The sequence below is a fragment of the Hippocampus comes genome, unplaced genomic scaffold (assembly GCF_001891065.2).
Source record: "Hippocampus comes isolate QL1 unplaced genomic scaffold, H_comes_QL1_v1.1 scaffold61, whole genome shotgun sequence".
NCBI classification, from domain to species: Eukaryota; Metazoa; Chordata; class Actinopteri; order Syngnathiformes; family Syngnathidae; genus Hippocampus; species Hippocampus comes.
The window spans coordinates 353,992-370,655 of NW_017805501.1; the positions used below are offsets into that span (position 1 = coordinate 353,992).

General features: G+C 43.0%; 3 protein-coding genes across 5 annotated transcripts; 1 reads left to right on the top strand and 2 right to left on the bottom strand.

The window, feature by feature from the left end:
* The first annotated feature begins 959 nt into the window (after window positions 1-959).
* gys2 (glycogen synthase 2) lies at window positions 960-9,260 on the top strand. Of its 2 annotated transcripts, none has more exons than XM_019877089.1 (18): window positions 960-1,055; window positions 1,815-1,943; window positions 2,694-2,875; window positions 3,191-3,382; window positions 3,486-3,671; window positions 4,107-4,251; window positions 4,441-4,558; window positions 4,644-4,764; window positions 4,854-4,960; window positions 5,311-5,370; window positions 5,458-5,536; window positions 6,372-6,485; window positions 6,610-6,736; window positions 6,853-6,948; window positions 7,038-7,201; window positions 7,541-7,621; window positions 8,224-8,460; window positions 8,857-9,257. In XM_019877089.1, coding segments are annotated over exons 1-17 (2,106 nt in total). In that variant the 5' UTR covers window positions 960-1,054; the 3' UTR covers window positions 8,428-8,460; window positions 8,857-9,257. The 2 variants fall into 2 exon arrangements, with proteins under 2 accessions (XP_019732648.1, XP_019732647.1); XM_019877088.1 differs by lacking the exon at window positions 960-1,055 and adding an exon at window positions 1,624-1,718 and having other exon boundaries at window positions 8,857-9,260.
* Window positions 8,883-11,743, bottom strand: spx (spexin hormone). 2 transcript variants are annotated; one of them, XM_019877104.1, is made up of 6 exons: window positions 10,508-11,743; window positions 10,135-10,215; window positions 9,912-9,969; window positions 9,753-9,815; window positions 9,346-9,432; window positions 8,883-8,966 (listed from the first exon to the last, which is right to left on the bottom strand). In XM_019877104.1, the coding sequence occupies exons 1-6, from the start codon at window positions 10,511-10,513 to the stop codon at window positions 8,902-8,904; spliced, it is 360 nt and encodes a 119-aa protein (XP_019732663.1). In that variant the 5' UTR covers window positions 10,514-11,743; the 3' UTR covers window positions 8,883-8,901. The 2 variants fall into 2 exon arrangements, with proteins under 2 accessions (XP_019732663.1, XP_019732664.1); XM_019877105.1 differs by lacking the exon at window positions 9,753-9,815.
* A 497-nt stretch (window positions 11,744-12,240) lies between these two features.
* Window positions 12,241-16,647, bottom strand: strap (serine/threonine kinase receptor associated protein). Its single transcript, XM_019877099.1, has 9 exons — window positions 16,244-16,647; window positions 15,324-15,459; window positions 15,066-15,147; window positions 14,907-14,979; window positions 14,679-14,778; window positions 14,327-14,464; window positions 14,092-14,228; window positions 13,383-13,532; window positions 12,241-13,305 (listed from the first exon to the last, which is right to left on the bottom strand). Exons 1-9 carry the CDS (start codon window positions 16,353-16,355, stop codon window positions 13,244-13,246), a joined length of 990 nt encoding a protein of 329 aa, XP_019732658.1. The 5' UTR covers window positions 16,356-16,647; the 3' UTR covers window positions 12,241-13,243.
* Window positions 16,648-16,664: the final 17 nt, after the last annotated feature.

Consider the following 16,664-nt stretch of genomic DNA (forward strand, 5'->3'; position numbering starts at 1 on the left):
TGTATGTTTTATTCTGTAAAAACTGGAAATAACTCATTACAAATTACTGAAGGTGAAAACTATTTAACAAAAGTGCCCCTGAATTAATGAACGTCAGATATATGAACTTTAATCATTCCATTGAACCTAACTATAATAAGTAAATGATGGCTGAAAACAAAAAACGAATAAACACCACAAGCCTCAACAAAACAAAACAAAAATTGAAGTCAGACTTCACATAAATAACGTGGATTATTGTATGAAATGAAATAACACTCGGTTTTATCTTTTTGCTGTGTCCAACAGCAAGACTACATTACAGGTTTAAAAAAAAAAGGTGGGGGAGATAACAGTGAACGGCATTTTACTGCCACCTTGTGTCAAATTTACTCACCACTAAAAGTACAGTAAAGCTTTTTAATAATTTTACATTGCTCTTACTAGAGTGTCCAATAACTACTGAGATTAAGTAATGTGATTTCTTTTTCACTTTTCCCATGCTACTTTATTTGTAGTCCACCATGGCACGCACAAAGTCAAAATCATCTTCAGGTCAGCACCTCCAGTTGTCGCGGAAAAAGGGTTGGAGGTGAAAATCTGCTTGTTCTGGCTCTCTGAAGAGCTCTCCTGTAGATGGACGCATGATTGTAGCGCTTGCCAAAGCGAAGGCCGAACGGATTGACGTTGAATTTGTTCCTGTGGTCGTTGCACAGGAGCTGCTGCTGGGTGTCGTTTTCTCTCAGGGAGAAACAAAGGTTGGGATCCTCCAAAAAGTCTCCCACGGCGCTTCTTCTGGAACGGATGGAATCTAATGGAAAAGGAGGAGAATCAAGATCGTACCTGTAAGATAATAAATAACAACTAACTGGGCAAGCAGCGGAATGCTGTATGGAGAGCATTAGTTGTTACCCGTTCCCTGTGATTCCTGCTCAGGTAGAAATCCTGACAGAGATGCTCCGAGACACCTTGCATCCTCGCCAAAAATCAACCCACACATCATAACTACAACTGCAAACTTCATCTTGGGAGAAGAAGACCCTCGCTTCCTCTCTTGTGTCCCGAAAGCTGCAAAAGTATGTGGTTAATATTTTGCTACTCCAACGATATGATCACCGCCATCCATTGCGACTTGTTTTATATCCCACTCGAAGAGGTGACCCTGCACCCCGGTAGCTCGCAGCCAATCACGTTCACCCGCATTTCCGTAAATTGCTGTGCGGAAATGCATCATTCATTCGTTTTTCTCAGAAAATGTTGACACCTCAGTTTGTAGTTTGGGTCATCTATTTCATGTAAAGGGAACAGTGATTCAACGTCGCTGTGTCATTGCTGGGTTTGGATTCAAAATTGATGTATGCCGAGAACTCTGATTTCAGAACATTCCCATAAAATACAAAGACATTGCACATTTACTGTTATTGGAACAGATATCAGGAAAGAAGTATTATTTTGATCAGTGTTTGCTTTACTAGCAAGATATTGCAAACAACTACTATCTTTTTTTTAATGTGTCATATCAATGTAAAATATCACTTGATGCTCTTTAAGTCATTTTAATACTTAATACTTCCACTTCCGACTTCATTTCCCAATCAGCTTCATAGATGACATCACTAAGCCCAATTTTGTTCTCACGTGGTTTGTGTTTATGTGGGCTAAAGGTTGGTGGCAGAAGGCGCAGTGGGAGTTCTTTACCCCGTCACACCATATCGATCTTGTCCTGCTCTCTCGTGAAGGTCCAATACTGAGTCCCCTGTTGAGAAAAATCTCGCCACATCTTTCTGCAACTTTATCAGAAACTTTTTTTTTTTTGGCGGTTTGTTTGTTTACAGTGAAGATGCCTCTGTCACGGTCTTTGTCGATGACATCTTTAAGTGGCGTACTGCCAGCGTGGGAGGAGGATGACTTGCCCGTGGAGGACCTGCTGCTCTTCGAGGTCGCCTGGGAAGTCACCAATAAAGGTTGAATGTTTTTGTTCCTGTTGTCCATTAAGAATATTGTTTCAATTCTTTCATTTAGACCTTGTTTTGGGGGCATTACATTGAGATTTTTGTGTGTGTGTGTTCCTTCAAAACACGTGCGACTGTGCTCCACGCAAGAGTAAATATTGAAAGCCAGAGAAAGTGGAGACAGTTCAATGCCTTTGAAAAGTTACACATTAAGCTAGGCACCAGCTATTTCTATATGTGGACTTCACTATTTTCACTATAACTCCATGCATTTCTAAAACCACATAATGACCACCGTAGCACCTTCTCACTTTCAAAGGAAAACAAAATGTAATTTAACCCTAACTGGTCACGTCGTCCAGTTCGGAGGCCATTCAGGTGTTTCATGCTGTCCTCCGAGACGTCATTTCTACGTCATTGTGGGCTCGGTAAGCATTAATGGTCTTTCATAACAGTCTTTTCTGTTGTGTGTCAGACACTGGAGGAGAAAAAAAAAAAGAACCCCCCCACACACTTCCACCTGTTTTAAAATGGTCTAAAATATGCTCCTGGTATACCGGATATGTTGTACAACGCAAGACCGCCGCAGATGATTGGCAGTTCACCATTCGCAGTCCATGAAGTATATAATTCACATGCTCTCTCGATTATGTTAGCTTCCTCACTGCAGCGCTCTGAATTAAAAAAACAAAACAAAGTATCGGGATTTTTGAAAATGAATGGATGGGAGCACTAATTGGTCTCGGTTTGTGTTTGGTACAGTCGGCGGAATTTACACTGTGATTCAGACCAAGGCCAAGATCACTGTGGACGAATGGGGGGAGAACTACTTCATGTTGGGGCCCTATTTTGAACACAACTTCAAGACTCAGGTGGAAGCCTGCGAGCCACCTTTTCCTCCAATCAAGAAGGCTTTGGATGCTCTGATCCAGAATGGTTGCCAGGTTTGAGACATTATGAACACACACATTATTTTTCCCCATAATATAGCTTCAGCCATTAATACATGTAACCACTAGATGGCAATTGTACACCATGGCCCACTGTGACTGCAGTCTGGTCTGGCCAGATGTGAGGATGAAGGAGAAAATTGTTCCATTCATCTTAAGAAACAACTGAACAAGTTTTGGCCGCAACTACCCGAAATTGGCATCATTGGTTTTGACACGAGATCATTTTATGTTTCTGACATCAAGACATGTATGTCGAAGGTCAGAAATTATACAGCAAATGACTTTTTTGCCCGCTCTTTGTTTTAGGCTTATTTTGGCCGCTGGCTAATTGAGGGCAGTCCCTATGTGATCCTTTTTGACATTGGAACGGCCGCTTGGAACCTGGACCGTTGGAAGGGTGACCTATGGGAGACCTGCAACATCGGTTTGCCCTACCAAGATCGCGAAGCAAATGACTCGCTCATCCTGGGATCGCTGATTGCCTGGTTCTTCAAAGAGGTCCTTTCCCCCCCCCCCCCCCAATAACCTTTCTCAATCATTCAAGAACAGATGAGATTTTTCTCCCAGGTATCGAAAAATAATGATGCCCTTTTGTTTCCAGTTAACAGACCTGCTTGGAGACAAGCCCAACGTCATCGCTCATTTCCATGAGTGGCAAGCAGGTCCCGGGCTTATTCTCTGTCGCTCTCGGAAGATCCCCATGGCAACCGTCTTCACTACTCATGCAACTCTGCTGGGACGATATCTCTGCGCAGGGAATGTTGACTTCTACAACAACTTAGATAAGGTAAAGTTTACGTCAAGGAACTATGAATGGCCCTAACCGCACTTGAAGGTCTTAAACTGAATATCATCAATTGTCGTACTGTTTCGTGGAAACTGACCGCAGTCTGTAGACCTTTACAAGCACTTCGAGTATTGTTTAAAGGTGTTGAAATGTGTGTGAATGGGGTTTTGTAATTGGCCCATTGTAAAGGTCAACATTCGAGCGAAAGGCCACTCACCGGCTGAGTGGATGATTGACAACAAACGTACGCTGTTCGACCTGAAGCGGCGAATCCATATTTTGTTCATCAGTTTTATGGATGCAATCATTTGGAACGCATTATCCATTTTCAGCTGATGCGCAGATTGCGAACGTGATCTGCTTGCCAAAAGACTTTGACTACTTTGTAATTTTAATAAATGTTGCTCCGTGTGTGTGGGTGTGTACACGCTGCAGTTCAACATCGACAAGGAGGCCGGCGAGCGTCAGATTTACCATCGCTACTGCTTGGAGAGAGCCGCTGTCCATTGTTCTCACGTCTTCACAACAGTCTCGCAGATCACTGCTGTGGAGGCCAATCATATGCTACATAGAAAGCCAGGTAGACTTTTAGGTTTCACGGTATGTGAGTTTTTGCATCTAGATGATTCTGTGGACTTTTCTGGGGTGGGGGTGGAGGGGCAATATAAATAGACAATTCGCTCAGAGGCATGCGTCACAGTTTTAAAGACGTGAAGTCATTGTGTTTCTCTTCGCTTATGCGTCTCCTTTTAATGTGTTCACCGAGCAGATGTGGTGACTCCTAATGGACTGAATGTAAAAAAGTTCTCAGCCATGCATGAGTTTCAGAACCTACACTCCATCAACAAGGCTCGCATCCAGGAGTTTGTCCGAGGACATTTCTACGGGTGAGTCTTAGTAATGAACAAATGAAGCGTCTGAATTGTCCACAGAATCAATTGGTTTGCGAAACCAATGTGTTCATTTTAACAGACATCTGGACTTCAACCTCGATAAAACGCTATTCTTCTTCATCGCTGGGCGCTATGAGTTCTCCAACAAGGGAGCCGATCTTTTCCTCGAGTCGCTATCCAGGCTCAACTACCTGCTTCGAGTGAGTCTTCAATCCCAGAGGGCAAATCTTCTGTTCAGAACAATCTGTGCCATGCGTAAACCATTCTTCTTGCTCAATCCCTGCCTCAGGTCCACAGAAATGATGTGACGGTGGTCGTTTTCTTTATCATGCCAGCTAAGACCAACAACTTCAATGTGGAATCCCTGAAGGGGCAAGCTGTACGCAAACAACTCTGGTATGCCATGCGGTGGTTTAATTTCATGCTCATTAATGAATTTATTTAATTGTCATTCATGGGGATTCCAGTCTAACCTAAACTAAATCTGTCAGCCAATCCATCGCTATTGCAAAAAGCAAGAGGTTTAGAGTTGATCCCTGGTGCAATCCCACCTCCATCCAAAAATATTATCGAATTAGGATTTCATTCTCCTAATATTCCTTTTTTTTTTTTTAGAGTGCCCCAAATACTCCTATATCTGTCTTGAAATAGATATTACATATTGGCCATATAAAAGAAGCCATGAGCAGAAAAAAAAGATGACTTACGTAGTGTAATTATTTCCAAGTGTGGTTTCTACTCCACAGGGATACGGCCCACACTGTGAAAGAGAAGTTTGGGAAAAGGCTGTATGATGCGCTCTTAATGTAAGTTGTTTTGTATTTTTTTGTAATAAAATGAGCCTTGAGTTTTTTGTGATAAAATCTGGTTTAAATAACCGGTGTTGTGATCAGAGGCAAGATCCCTGATATGGACTCCATTCTGGACCGGGATGACTTCACTATAATGAAGAGAGCCATCTACGCCACTCAGGTACTGTCATCTGAACTACTTTTTTTTTTTTCTGGGCTGCGTGTACAAAGCAGTTGGACATCTGGACTCTTCGCCTTACTCGAACAACCTCAGCTCCTTCTATTTTTTTTTTTTTCTGAATGGATCCACATTTCCCAAGTAGCGATCAATGAGAGTGATGGCGCCCACTGCTACTGAATTATTGAAAGTGGTATGAGGTAGATCCTCATGTGTGGTAAACCATGAATGAAAGTCAGCGCAATAACTTAGCGAGACTCAATTACCATCTCCTATCCCAGACTCTGGTTTAATCGACTGGTTGTGTCAGTGTGATCTACGTCATAACAGAGAGTTGAAATCTAAATCCGATTCAAAGGTCTTTCTCAATGAAAGAAATTTATGTTAATGTCAATATTTCAGAGGTTTTGAAATTGAGTGCAAATGGGACTCACTACAAATGTCCGGCGGGCATGATGGACTGAATGTCCTCATCGCTAACTCGAGAATGAGTTGTTGTGATTGGTCGTTTTTCATCCGCTGTCCCCCGAGTTTTTATCCCCCCCCCCCCCCCACACCCCACCACTCTTTGCAGTAACCCCCTTGTTTATTTCACAAAGTTTCAGAACCATTGACTGTCACGCTCCGGTCCAGGCTACAGTCCGGGCAGGCATTGCAGCTTTAAATGTTAGCTACCTCAGCTACAGTTCTACATTACATTATTTCATTTAAAAAATAATCATAATAATTAATAATTAAAAACAGTTTTTGTTGGTAGGGTAATGAAAAAAAGATTTCTAAGGCAAAATGGCTTTTATATGTCAAGAATGGATGGTCCTCATGTGCGCTCTTTTGACAGAGACACAGCCTCCCTCCAGTGACAACCCACAACATGCTTGATGACTCATCAGATCCCATCCTCGCGAACATCCGACGGATCGGCCTCTTCAATTCCAGGAACGACCGTGTTAAGGTACTCGCCTGCATATTGATCGCCTCCCTGTGAGAGTTTTACTTGTTGCCCATTTGGATTTCAGTCCACAATGACCTGAACAGTACTGTTTCTAAAGCTCTGATGATGCGTTTCTCCTCCCCAGGTGATCTTCCATCCCGAATTTCTGTCCTCTACGAGTCCTCTGCTGCCGCTAGACTATGAGGACTTTGTCCGTGGCTGTAACCTCGGCGTATTCCCCTCCTACTATGAGCCTTGGGGATACACACCAGGTACGCTCACGACAGTCAGACAAGCGATGTTTTCAATACTTGTAGTTTGTTCTTGCTACCACTGTGTTAGCCATATTGTCGTTTGATGTTTTTTTATTTCTTGTACTATTCCTCAGGTGAATGCACAGTAATGGGCATTCCCAGTGTGACGACAAACCTTTCTGGTTTTGGGTGCTTCATGGAGGAACATGTATCAGACCCTGCCGCCTATGGTGTGCACACACACGCACACCTAAAATAGCGTCGCGATCCAGAAAAATGCAATGCCATTTTTTTCTTTTTCCCTTCACTCTTTTCTCAGGTATTTACATCGTGGACCGGCGGTTCCGTTCTGCCGATGAGTCCTGCAACCAGCTGACTCAGTTCATGTTCAGTTTCTGCCAGCAGTCGCGGCGTCAGCGCATCATCCAGCGCAACAGAGCGGAGAGGTTGTCTGACCTGTTGGACTGGAGATACCTGGGACGGGTTTGTGCACGCAAAACAGTCGCTATTCAGTTTAAATAATAGACAGTCGGAAATTTAATGTTGCCCTTTGCGGGATTGTCGCTGGAGCTTTTTGCCAATAGACGACAAATGCTTTTAGTCCTTTTTTTTTCTTCCTGGCTCACATGATCCTAAACTGCTGTTGTGGAGTGTACAGTGGTTTTCTTTTTTTTCTTCAGGACGTTCCAAAATGGTTGCATTGGCCACAACAAAGATTTGGAATTTATAAACTCTCGCTTTGAAAGCCATTGCATTAAAAGTGTGTTTTCAATTTCTCTGATGAAGTCACCGCTGACGAAATTATCGACTTCTCATTTACAGTTCTACATTCACGCACGCCTCCTTGCGCTGAGCAGAGCTTTCCCTGACAAGTTTAAAGTGGACCCAATGGCGCCTTTAAAGGTCAGATCCTAAGATCCAAATTAATAATGGGTTAGGGTATTGACAAAAATCAGACATTTGCCCATAGCCAATGAAAAGTCAACACAACGTTACGCTGCTCCACATTAGTCGAGCTGTGTGTATTTTGTGAACAAAGTCAAATAAATGTATAAAATAGTGCTGGTGTCATCCCAAGAAAACATGCTTTGTTTTTACCTTCCTTTGAATTTTTAGAGGTGCTCCTGTTCTGAGAGACATGGATGCGGTTGTATCCGTCCCTCATTTTTCGGGCATTAATTGGCAGCTTAGCATTTGGGTGATTGACAAGCTTTGGAGTGCCGATTGTTACATTGTGTCACAATACAACAAGGCTGCCTTTTGCATGGATTTCAGGAATGCATTGTGCATCCTTACATGATATGCATTGTTCATATCCATTACTGGACATTTTATTTACATAGTGACAATTAAAAAAAAAAATCTTGTTTTTTATTCTTATTATTGGGTACATTATTACAAACCTTTTTTGAGTTATTTGACAAAGTCCAATGTTTTTGATTTTATGTTCCCGAAGGTCTCTTTTAACGATAGAATTGGCCAATATTCATCTTCTCTGTCCACAGATGGAGGGTTTCCGCTATCCCCGGCCTTACTCGGTGCCCCCCTCTCCGTCGGTTTCGGTCCACTCCACGCCCCACCACAGCGACGTGGAGGACGACGACGACGATGATGATGAACCCTACGATGAAGACGAGGAGGCCGAAAAGGACCGACTGAACATCAAGGCTCCCTTCGTCCTGGGTACGGCGCCAGAAGACAAAAACTAAGATTTTTACTGATCTCCAGGATTCCTAAAGAGGGTAAGGTCAGACTTCAATTATTTAAATTCGAGTGACATGTCAAGAATGTAGGACTGAGTCGCTTTAAATGATAGCAAACATTTTAAATTGACCTCAGTGGACGACTGAATAAATTAATAGACACATGTGAATATTTTCTACTCTGGGGAAAATTGCACTTCACCGGGGAGGTGTCCAGGAGACGTCTGAACTACCAGTAGATTTTTTTCATTTTGAATAAACAGTTTTATATTCATACCAATATTATACAATTGTGTTTTGGTTCACTTGTATTTAAATATTTTCAACATCACAAAAATGGTGCTTTCAGTTTATTAAAACGTCACATTTCAAATATACAGTTTTCAGAGTCGGCGATACAATGTAGAAAACATCCGTTCTTCTCCCCCCGCGCAGAAATGGACGACGACATCCGTCGGACCAGGGAGCGGAGGACGACTTTCAGAAGTATTCTCTCTTCCACACTGGCATCTCCTGGAAGTACACCTCCTCGAGGTTTTCATCAGCTACGAGAAAAAGACATCGAAACAGTCACATTTCAGGTGGAGCAGTGCATCAATTCGTACAACTTGTCTGGATTCTTTTAGTTGCTCTTATCTTCAGAATTCTTTATATATACACAGAGGCTAAAAGTCAGTAGCGGAAAGAAAACCCCACAATGATCAATGAAACTGTACTTAAAAATGTCAAAATAATAAAAGGATGGAACTCTTGCGCCCAACCTATTCGAAGCAGTTACTGCAAGAAAATAATTTCTGGAACTATCATCACTGGGTGCCTGTCGCCCCCCCCCCCCCCCCCGCCTCCCCCCCAAAAAAAATCTAAAACAATGATTGAATAGATAATATAGAACAAGCGAGATATTCCACTTGTTGCTACGCTTACCCCCATCCCTAGCTTGCTGCAAGAAGTTGAGCAAAATAGTGGCAGCCTGGTCCACACTCAGCTTCTCTGTGTTCTGACTGCGGGTCTCTGTTAGGAAACAAACGGCACAAGTGCCGATTTATTACGGACGGTTTAAATTTGTTCCTCTTGAGCGCAACGTTGTTTACTGGAAGTTGTGAGAGAGGCAGTCATTAAAAATATCTCAATGTCGCCGATTCTTTTATTGTATTACATTTCCTGTTGTTTTTAACTAACCATGATTCTGGCTTCTTGTACCGTATTGATCATTCAAGGTTGCGAGGAACTGGAGCCAACCCAAATGGAGTTTGGCACACCAGTAGACAATTTAAAGTCTGTTGAAAATTTGACAATTCAATTTTTACTTCTGTAGCAATGTAAGGTTGTACCTAAGTGTAAAGTGTCATACACGTCGCCCTCTTTTCGGTCCTCTGAGATGAACCTGCGTCCTTCTGAGAAAATTGCGCAGAATCAAAAAGCACCTCATGAAACCCGCAGGATAAAACTTCGGAATGAACGAAAACGCGAGTTGAGCTGCAAGTACGTACGAGTGCCTTTGAGGTACAGCATAGCCTGCGGTGTCCAGTTTCTCCTTTGGAAAGAGCCCTAAAAGTCAGGAAAAAAAAAATAACCATCAACTTGCGTGTAAATTGCATATCCAATTTTAGATATATACATGCAATATCTATTATTTTTTAATTAATTACAAAAATATGGATTCGTCATTGTTCATATTTTCGGTAATGTTTAAGAAAGAAAAACAAACCTAACCTTCGGCGCGCTCCAGGTTTGTGTGACAAACGCAACCAGTAAGAGAGTCAGAATATAAGTTAAAGTGATGGTCTTCAAACCCTGCGGGGGTTAGAGAAGGGTAATCAATTTTAATACTCTAGTATACTCATGTTACAGCATGACCATCTCATGATCAAATGTCATTTCTGCAGTATAACAGGACACATTTTTTGCATCGTGTAATTTTGAAATAAGGGGTTAAGAGGTTACAAATCAAAATGATGATAAACACTGAAAACTGCAAACCCAAACAGCCTAAAAGAAAGACGTTGCGAAAGGTGTTAATCAAAACATTTTTTTTAAATTTTTTTTTTTACAAATTAGAAGTTCAAATGCGGAATTGAAGACTTACATTCATGATGAAAGAGCGCACAGCTTCGGTGTCGAGAAGGGTGAAAAGGTCCTGAATCACTTCTGCTGCTCTTCCTCCTCCTCATATTTATATCCTCAAGATGGGAAAGTCTCCCTGCTCCCCCCCGCCTTCTTCATGATGCCAGCAGCGATAGGTCACGCCAATTTGATGAACGGGGGGTGAGATGGGTGTGAATGAATGGAGGCCGGCGATCAATTCAACGTGTTCATTGACTGGATGGAGTACACTGTAAATATTTCTGAATTAAAAATGCTACCGTAAGCAGCTCCAGCCCCGCCACCAGAGCAATTTTTCAGAATGATGGTATCGTAGGGCCACTGGAAAATGTTGCGGCTTGGTGCTGCTGCTGTCAATCGCGTCAGCGGCAATATTTTCCCACCGTACAATATTGGTGTTTGACTCCCGTGCACAGAAGCAAACAATGAGAGATGAGAGATGGATCTTATGAACCAAAATACCACCTTTCCAATAATGAACAGGATTAGGGTGCCGATTTGATTTGGATTTAAAGGTTTATAGTGCTGGATTGCAAAATGTGTAGGGTCAATGTCCATCGTGTAAAAGCTCTCCAAAAGACAAATTATCCAAGTCCATGAAATGCAACGAAACACATTTTCAGCAGCATCAAACCGATTTATATCTGGGGTACACCCGTCATAAAAGACAATTCAAGACAAGTCATGGCTGCAACAATTTTAAAATATAACGATTCGAGTCGGGTTCATCAAATCAAAATCCTTTTTTCAAGGTTACTTTTTGGGGTGATAAAAATCTCTGCGTTACTTGATCAAAAATTCTCATTTCAGATTTTTCTCACGCAATAACTACAAAGCACTGACTGGCTTGGTGTGCATAACATTGACATAAAACAGCAACACATTTCTTTATTCAACCACTGGTTAATGATAAACAACCAAAAAGTCAAACGGTGACATTTCTTCCTCTTCCACTTTTTGTCACAAAACATTCTTTGACACTTAGACTTGACCTGTCTCTTACGAGCACAGCAGCGGTGAATCCTTAAAGCGATTAAACAAAAGCTCTCACGTGGCACAACAGGCTCCCGTATTGCGATTGAACTGAAAACAACAGCCTGGGTCCAGCTCATTAAATAATGAAATCGAACCAAAATTGAACTTAGCAATGTCCACGTGTAGACATGTTTAAGCCGACATACCAACCGGGCTGATCAGAGACAAAGCAGGCAGCTATGAATGAGCGTATAGCTCTACTGCTTGTCTCTGTCGCCCTTATTGTCTACATGCCTGCATAAATGTGCGTTTGTGTGTATCTGTGTGTGTGTGTTGGTGTGTGTTGCATGACAGACAACAAGTCGGCCACATTTTCAACATCAGTTCCTGATAGATGGAGATGCTCGGGACTCTTGTCCTTGCTGGGGCCTGATAGAACTCAACCGGGACCGCCGTGTCAGCTGCGTCTTCCTCGGGTCTTGTTTTCCTCCCCCAATCAGCGGCACGCTTCTCTCTCTCTTTAGGCTTTAATTTCAGGAGGTGAGGTGTATATCTGCTCCGTGTTCTCTGCCGCAAGCTCCTCTGAAGAGTGACACAAAAACAGACACGTCAGCGGCAATATTTTCCCACCGTACAATATTGGTGTTTGACTCCCGTGCACAGAAGCAAACAATGAGAGATGGATCTTATGAACCAAAATACCACCTTTCCAATAATGAACAGGATTAGGGTGCCGATTTGATTTGGATTTAAAGGTTTATAGTGCTGGATTGCAAAATGTGTAGGGTCAATGTCCATCGTGTAAAAGCTCTCCAAAAGACAAATTATCCAAGTCCATGAAATGCAACGAAACACATTTTCAGCAGCATCAAACCGATTTATATCTGGGGTACACCCGTCATAAAAGACAATTCAAGACAAGTCATGGCTGCAACAATTTTAAAATATAACGATTCGAGTCGGGTTCATCAAATCAAAATCCTTTTTTCAAGGTTACTTTTTGGGGTGATAAAAATCTCTGCGTTACTTGATCAAAAATTCTCATTTCAGATTTTTCTCACGCAATAACTACAAAGCACTGACTGGCTTGGTGTGCATAACATTGACATAAAACAGCAACACATTTCTTTATTCAACCACTGGTTAATGATAAACAACCAAAAAGTCAAACGGTGACATTTCTTCCTCTTCCACTTTTTGTCACAAAACATTCTTTGACACTTAGACTTAACCTGTCTCTTACGAGCACAGCAGCGGTGAATCCTTAAAGCGATTAAACAAAAGCTCTCACGTGGCACAACAGGCTCCCGTATTGCGATTGAACTGAAAACAACAGCCTGGGTCCAGCTCATTAAATAATGAAATCGAACCAAAATTGAACTTAGCAATGTCCACGTGTAGACATGTTTAAGCCGACATACCAACCGGGCTGATCAGAGACAAAGCAGGCAGCTATGAATGAGCGGCACGTACGTATAGCTCTACTGCTTGTCTCTGTCGCCCTTATTGTCTACATGCCTGCATAAATGTGCGTTTGTGTGTATCTGTGTGTGTGTGTTGGTGTGTGTTGCATGACAGACAACAAGTCGGCCACATTTTCAACATCAGTTCCTGATAGATGGAGATGCTCGGGACTCTTGTCCTTGCTGGGGCCTGATAGAACTCAACCGGGACCGCCGTGTCAGCTGCGTCTTCCTCGGGTCTTGTTTTCCTCCCCCAATCAGCGGCACGCTTCTCTCTCTCTTTAGGCTTTAATTTCAGGAGGTGAGGTGTATATCTGCTCCGTGTTCTCTGCCGCAAGCTCCTCTGAAGAGTGACACAAAAACAGACATGGTAGACAACAACATAGAAAAAAAGGCTTGAAATGAAAGCAGCAGGTTTACCAGGAAGAACGCATTTCCAAAGGCCATAGGTTTTCCCCACTGCTGTTTGCCACAGACGAAGCGTGCCGTCCTCAGAGCCGCTGGCGTACAGCTCGCCATCCGGACTGAAGCGGACACAGTGCACGGGACCAAAGTGACCTTTATAGGATTCTGTGGATGAGAGAAACACATCATGGCGTTGACAAGACCACTCAAGTCACCATTAAAAGGTACTTGTCATTTGGTACATATTTACAAGTGGTGCATAGTTTTGTCCACAAGGGGGCTCCAAATCCCATGCTAATTTTATTTCACCAGAGACACACTATTAAGAATGAATTGGCCATTAATTATCATACGATCATGGAACAACAATATCCTCTCGCTTCTCTCCCCCCCCCCAAAAAAAAGGAATTTACACTGGTAACTTTGACAGACAGCCAGTTTGACTGTACATTAAAAAATATGTTATTGATCAGAGTGTAAACAGGTCTGTCACAGTACACAAACTGAGTCATGTGATACAGTAGGGCGAGTGGGCAAGGCCACAAGTTGACAAAAATTTGCCAAAAGCAAACATTTGGCGATCAAAAAAGAAAACAAGTCTTTAGAGTGCTTTGAAATGGGGAAGAAAAAAGTTGGGTGTACATCATAACACGTTACACGTGAAACAGTTGTCTGATTCAAAGATAATTGCTCCGAAGAATTGCCAAACAGCAAAACCTCTTACCCAGTTCTTCCTTGGTGCTATAGTCGTATTTGTAGAGCTTGAAGTCCTCTCCCCCTGCGACAAAAAAGTCCTTGTCTGGGTGGAGCGATGCCGAGTTGATGGTCGCTGGGGCATCCACAGACTTGATCAGGTCAAGGCTGCATAATGACATTGCAGATGAGTTCCATTGTTATTTATTCCCAAAGTTTTTTTTGTTTTTTTTTTTTTAAATGGTGTGGCCCTCGCTGTGACATACCTGAGAGCGTTGTAGAAAGCAATCGTCTTCCCATATGTGATCACAAGGACCTCGCCGTCAACCACGTACTCCATGCTGCTCACGGACGTGTCAAACGTCAGCGTGTTCACCACCTCCATGGAGGTCCTGTCCCATAGTCTGGTCACGTTCAAAAATTAAAAAACGTCAAAAATACAACGGCTGTTTGGCATTGGACATTGGCACTGACCATTGCTTCTTCTGATATTACGTCCGGTGCTTGGATACGATTATAAAACCACTGCATCTTTCGTTCACCACTGGATCGAGGAATATTTCAATGTATAATTCTAACGACATTTTCTGCTCATCCAGGAGGCGCCGCTTCACTGACCGTATGGTTTTATCCTCCGCTGCTGAGAGAATCTGTTTGTCGTCATTACACCACAGGGCCTTCCTGATAGGCGAGGTATGACCAGCAATCTCCTGTGGTGCTGGAGACACCAAATATGTACTCATAAATGCATTTCAGATGGAAATACTTTGGCACCAGAGGGGCTCCGTAAACTATTGCGCTGATTGAGCACCAAATAAAATAACATAATTTCCCAGATTTACACACCGGCATCGGGGCTGCTGAGATCATAGATGCGCAGGAGTTTATCATTTCCTCCAGTCAATAAACAGTTACTGTCCTGAGAAGGAAAAAGTTTTGACGGAGATACATAAATATTGACTGTAAATGGGTAAACGTCTAGATGATTAAAGCTTCCACACTCACCTGAGTAAAGGTGACTGTCTTTACGATATGTTTGTGTGCCAATGTGAGGACTTCGTCACCACTGACTGCATCCCACACTTTCCTGGAAAATATAATAAGTGCATAACTAAACATTTGCCACGCTACAGTTATTTATCATCATCATTTATTCATATCAGCAAGGCCAGTGGAACAATACGGTGCAGTTGTTGGCACAGCATTGATTCTAAATCGAGTCTCTCCAGTTTAGGGAATGATTTTGTGCATTTGTCCACTCACGCTGAGAAGTCTGCCGCGGCAGTGGCAGCCTTGGTGGCGTCAGTGTTCAGAGTGGCTCCCCAGACAGCACCTTTGTGACCCAGAAACGTTCCAATCCAGTCTCCTGTGTCTCCCTGGCGCAACATGGGCTTGCCATCTGAACAGAAAAGAAATACGACCAAAGTGATTTATTTATGCAGCACTTTAAAACAACCATTGCTGCATACAAAGTTCTGTATATGGAGTAAAAATAAATCATACAGACACGCACTGGGACCAAACACCATAACTTCTGTTTTGCAAATACAATGAAAACAGCAGGGGCCCTAAAATTGAAACCTGCGTAACAGATTACGACAGCGGGGCAGAGCAGAACTCTTAGAGCAACCGAGGACAATACAAAAAGTTATTTTCACCAAATAGGACCTAACCCACTCTAGTGCACTACCATCAATGCCCACCTGGTGCTACAAAAGACTCCAACAACAGTGTCGTCCACAATATCGAACGCTGCAGTCAGATCCGACAAAACAAGTCACACAAAGTCTACAGTGACATTAGCCAGGAGAATGTCACCAAAAAAAACTCCTAACAGGCCCGACTCAGTGCTATGCGTCATCTTAAAACCTGACTGGAAACCCTCCATGGCGTTATGTTAATCCCAGAAGGATTTCAACTGAGTGAGCACCACCTAAAATTTTGCAAACCATCTTGATCTAAACCAGGCTTGTTTAGCTGGGGTTGCATTCCAATATGTTGAAAAAGTTGGGGGCCAGACTACAGATGATAATGCCCAAGGCCGATTAGAAATGAGGGAAAACGGGGGGTTTCCTGCAACAAAACAAATTGAATAGAAAGCTCAGCATTGTATTTAATACGGACTTAATCAAGAGCGTTCCACAGGAAATAGACCAGAGTACTGTACAGTATGCCACTCTCACCTTTGCAGGCGCTAATGAGAAAGTAGCCATAAGGGGTGATTCCACTGAAGGCCAAATCCACGACAGGCCTAGTGTGACCAGAACAAGTGAGCGGAGTCTGTCTCATCGCCATGGTCCTCCAGCCGGGCAGGTGACGGTTCGCACAGAGAGTGGGGGCAAGAACCGGGTGGCACTTTAGCTGCTAGCGAGCTGGCGAAGCTAACAGAGGAAGGGAAACACGCTCGAAGTTTACTCGGCGAGATCCGTTGTCTTGGAGTTGCCAGCCGCTGACTGGTTAATGTGTACAAACGGGAGGAAATTCACAGCGTATTTTTGTCCAACTTGGACGGCGGGTCACCCTCCCAGCGAAGGAATGGCTGTCGTGCTAATAGCTACAACATAGCAACTAACTAGCAACGTGCAATGCGTTGAAGCGACTGCC

What these genes read in the sequence shown, in the direction of transcription:
- gys2 (XM_019877088.1), top strand. Translation starts at nt 1,631, where the DNA reads ATGTGGGCTAAAGGTTGGTGGCAGAAGGCGCAGTGGGAGTTCTTTACC. An exon ending in CTGGGAAGTCACCAATAAAG is followed by an intron (nt 1,944 to 2,693) that starts GTTGAATGTTTT and finishes TGTTTGGTACAG; the next exon opens with TCGGCGGAATTTACACTGTG. An exon ending in TATGCTACATAGAAAGCCAG is followed by an intron (nt 4,252 to 4,440) that starts GTAGACTTTTAG and finishes TTCACCGAGCAG; the next exon opens with ATGTGGTGACTCCTAATGGA.
- spx (XM_019877104.1), bottom strand. An exon ending in GCTGTACCTCAAAGGCACTC is followed by an intron (nt 9,816 to 9,911) that starts GTACGTACTTGC and finishes CAATTTTCTCAG; the next exon opens with AAGGACGCAGGTTCATCTCA. An exon ending in GCAGCAAGCTAGGGATGGGG is followed by an intron (nt 8,967 to 9,345) that starts GTAAGCGTAGCA and finishes TTTTTCTCGTAG; the next exon opens with CTGATGAAAACCTCGAGGAG.
- strap (XM_019877099.1), bottom strand. Translation starts at nt 16,355, where the DNA reads ATGGCGATGAGACAGACTCCGCTCACTTGTTCTGGTCACACTAGGCCT. An exon ending in GCCGCGGCAGACTTCTCAGC is followed by an intron (nt 15,148 to 15,323) that starts GTGAGTGGACAA and finishes TATATTTTCCAG; the next exon opens with GAAAGTGTGGGATGCAGTCA. An exon ending in TTGGAAATGCGTTCTTCCTG is followed by an intron (nt 13,306 to 13,382) that starts GTAAACCTGCTG and finishes GTCACTCTTCAG; the next exon opens with AGGAGCTTGCGGCAGAGAAC.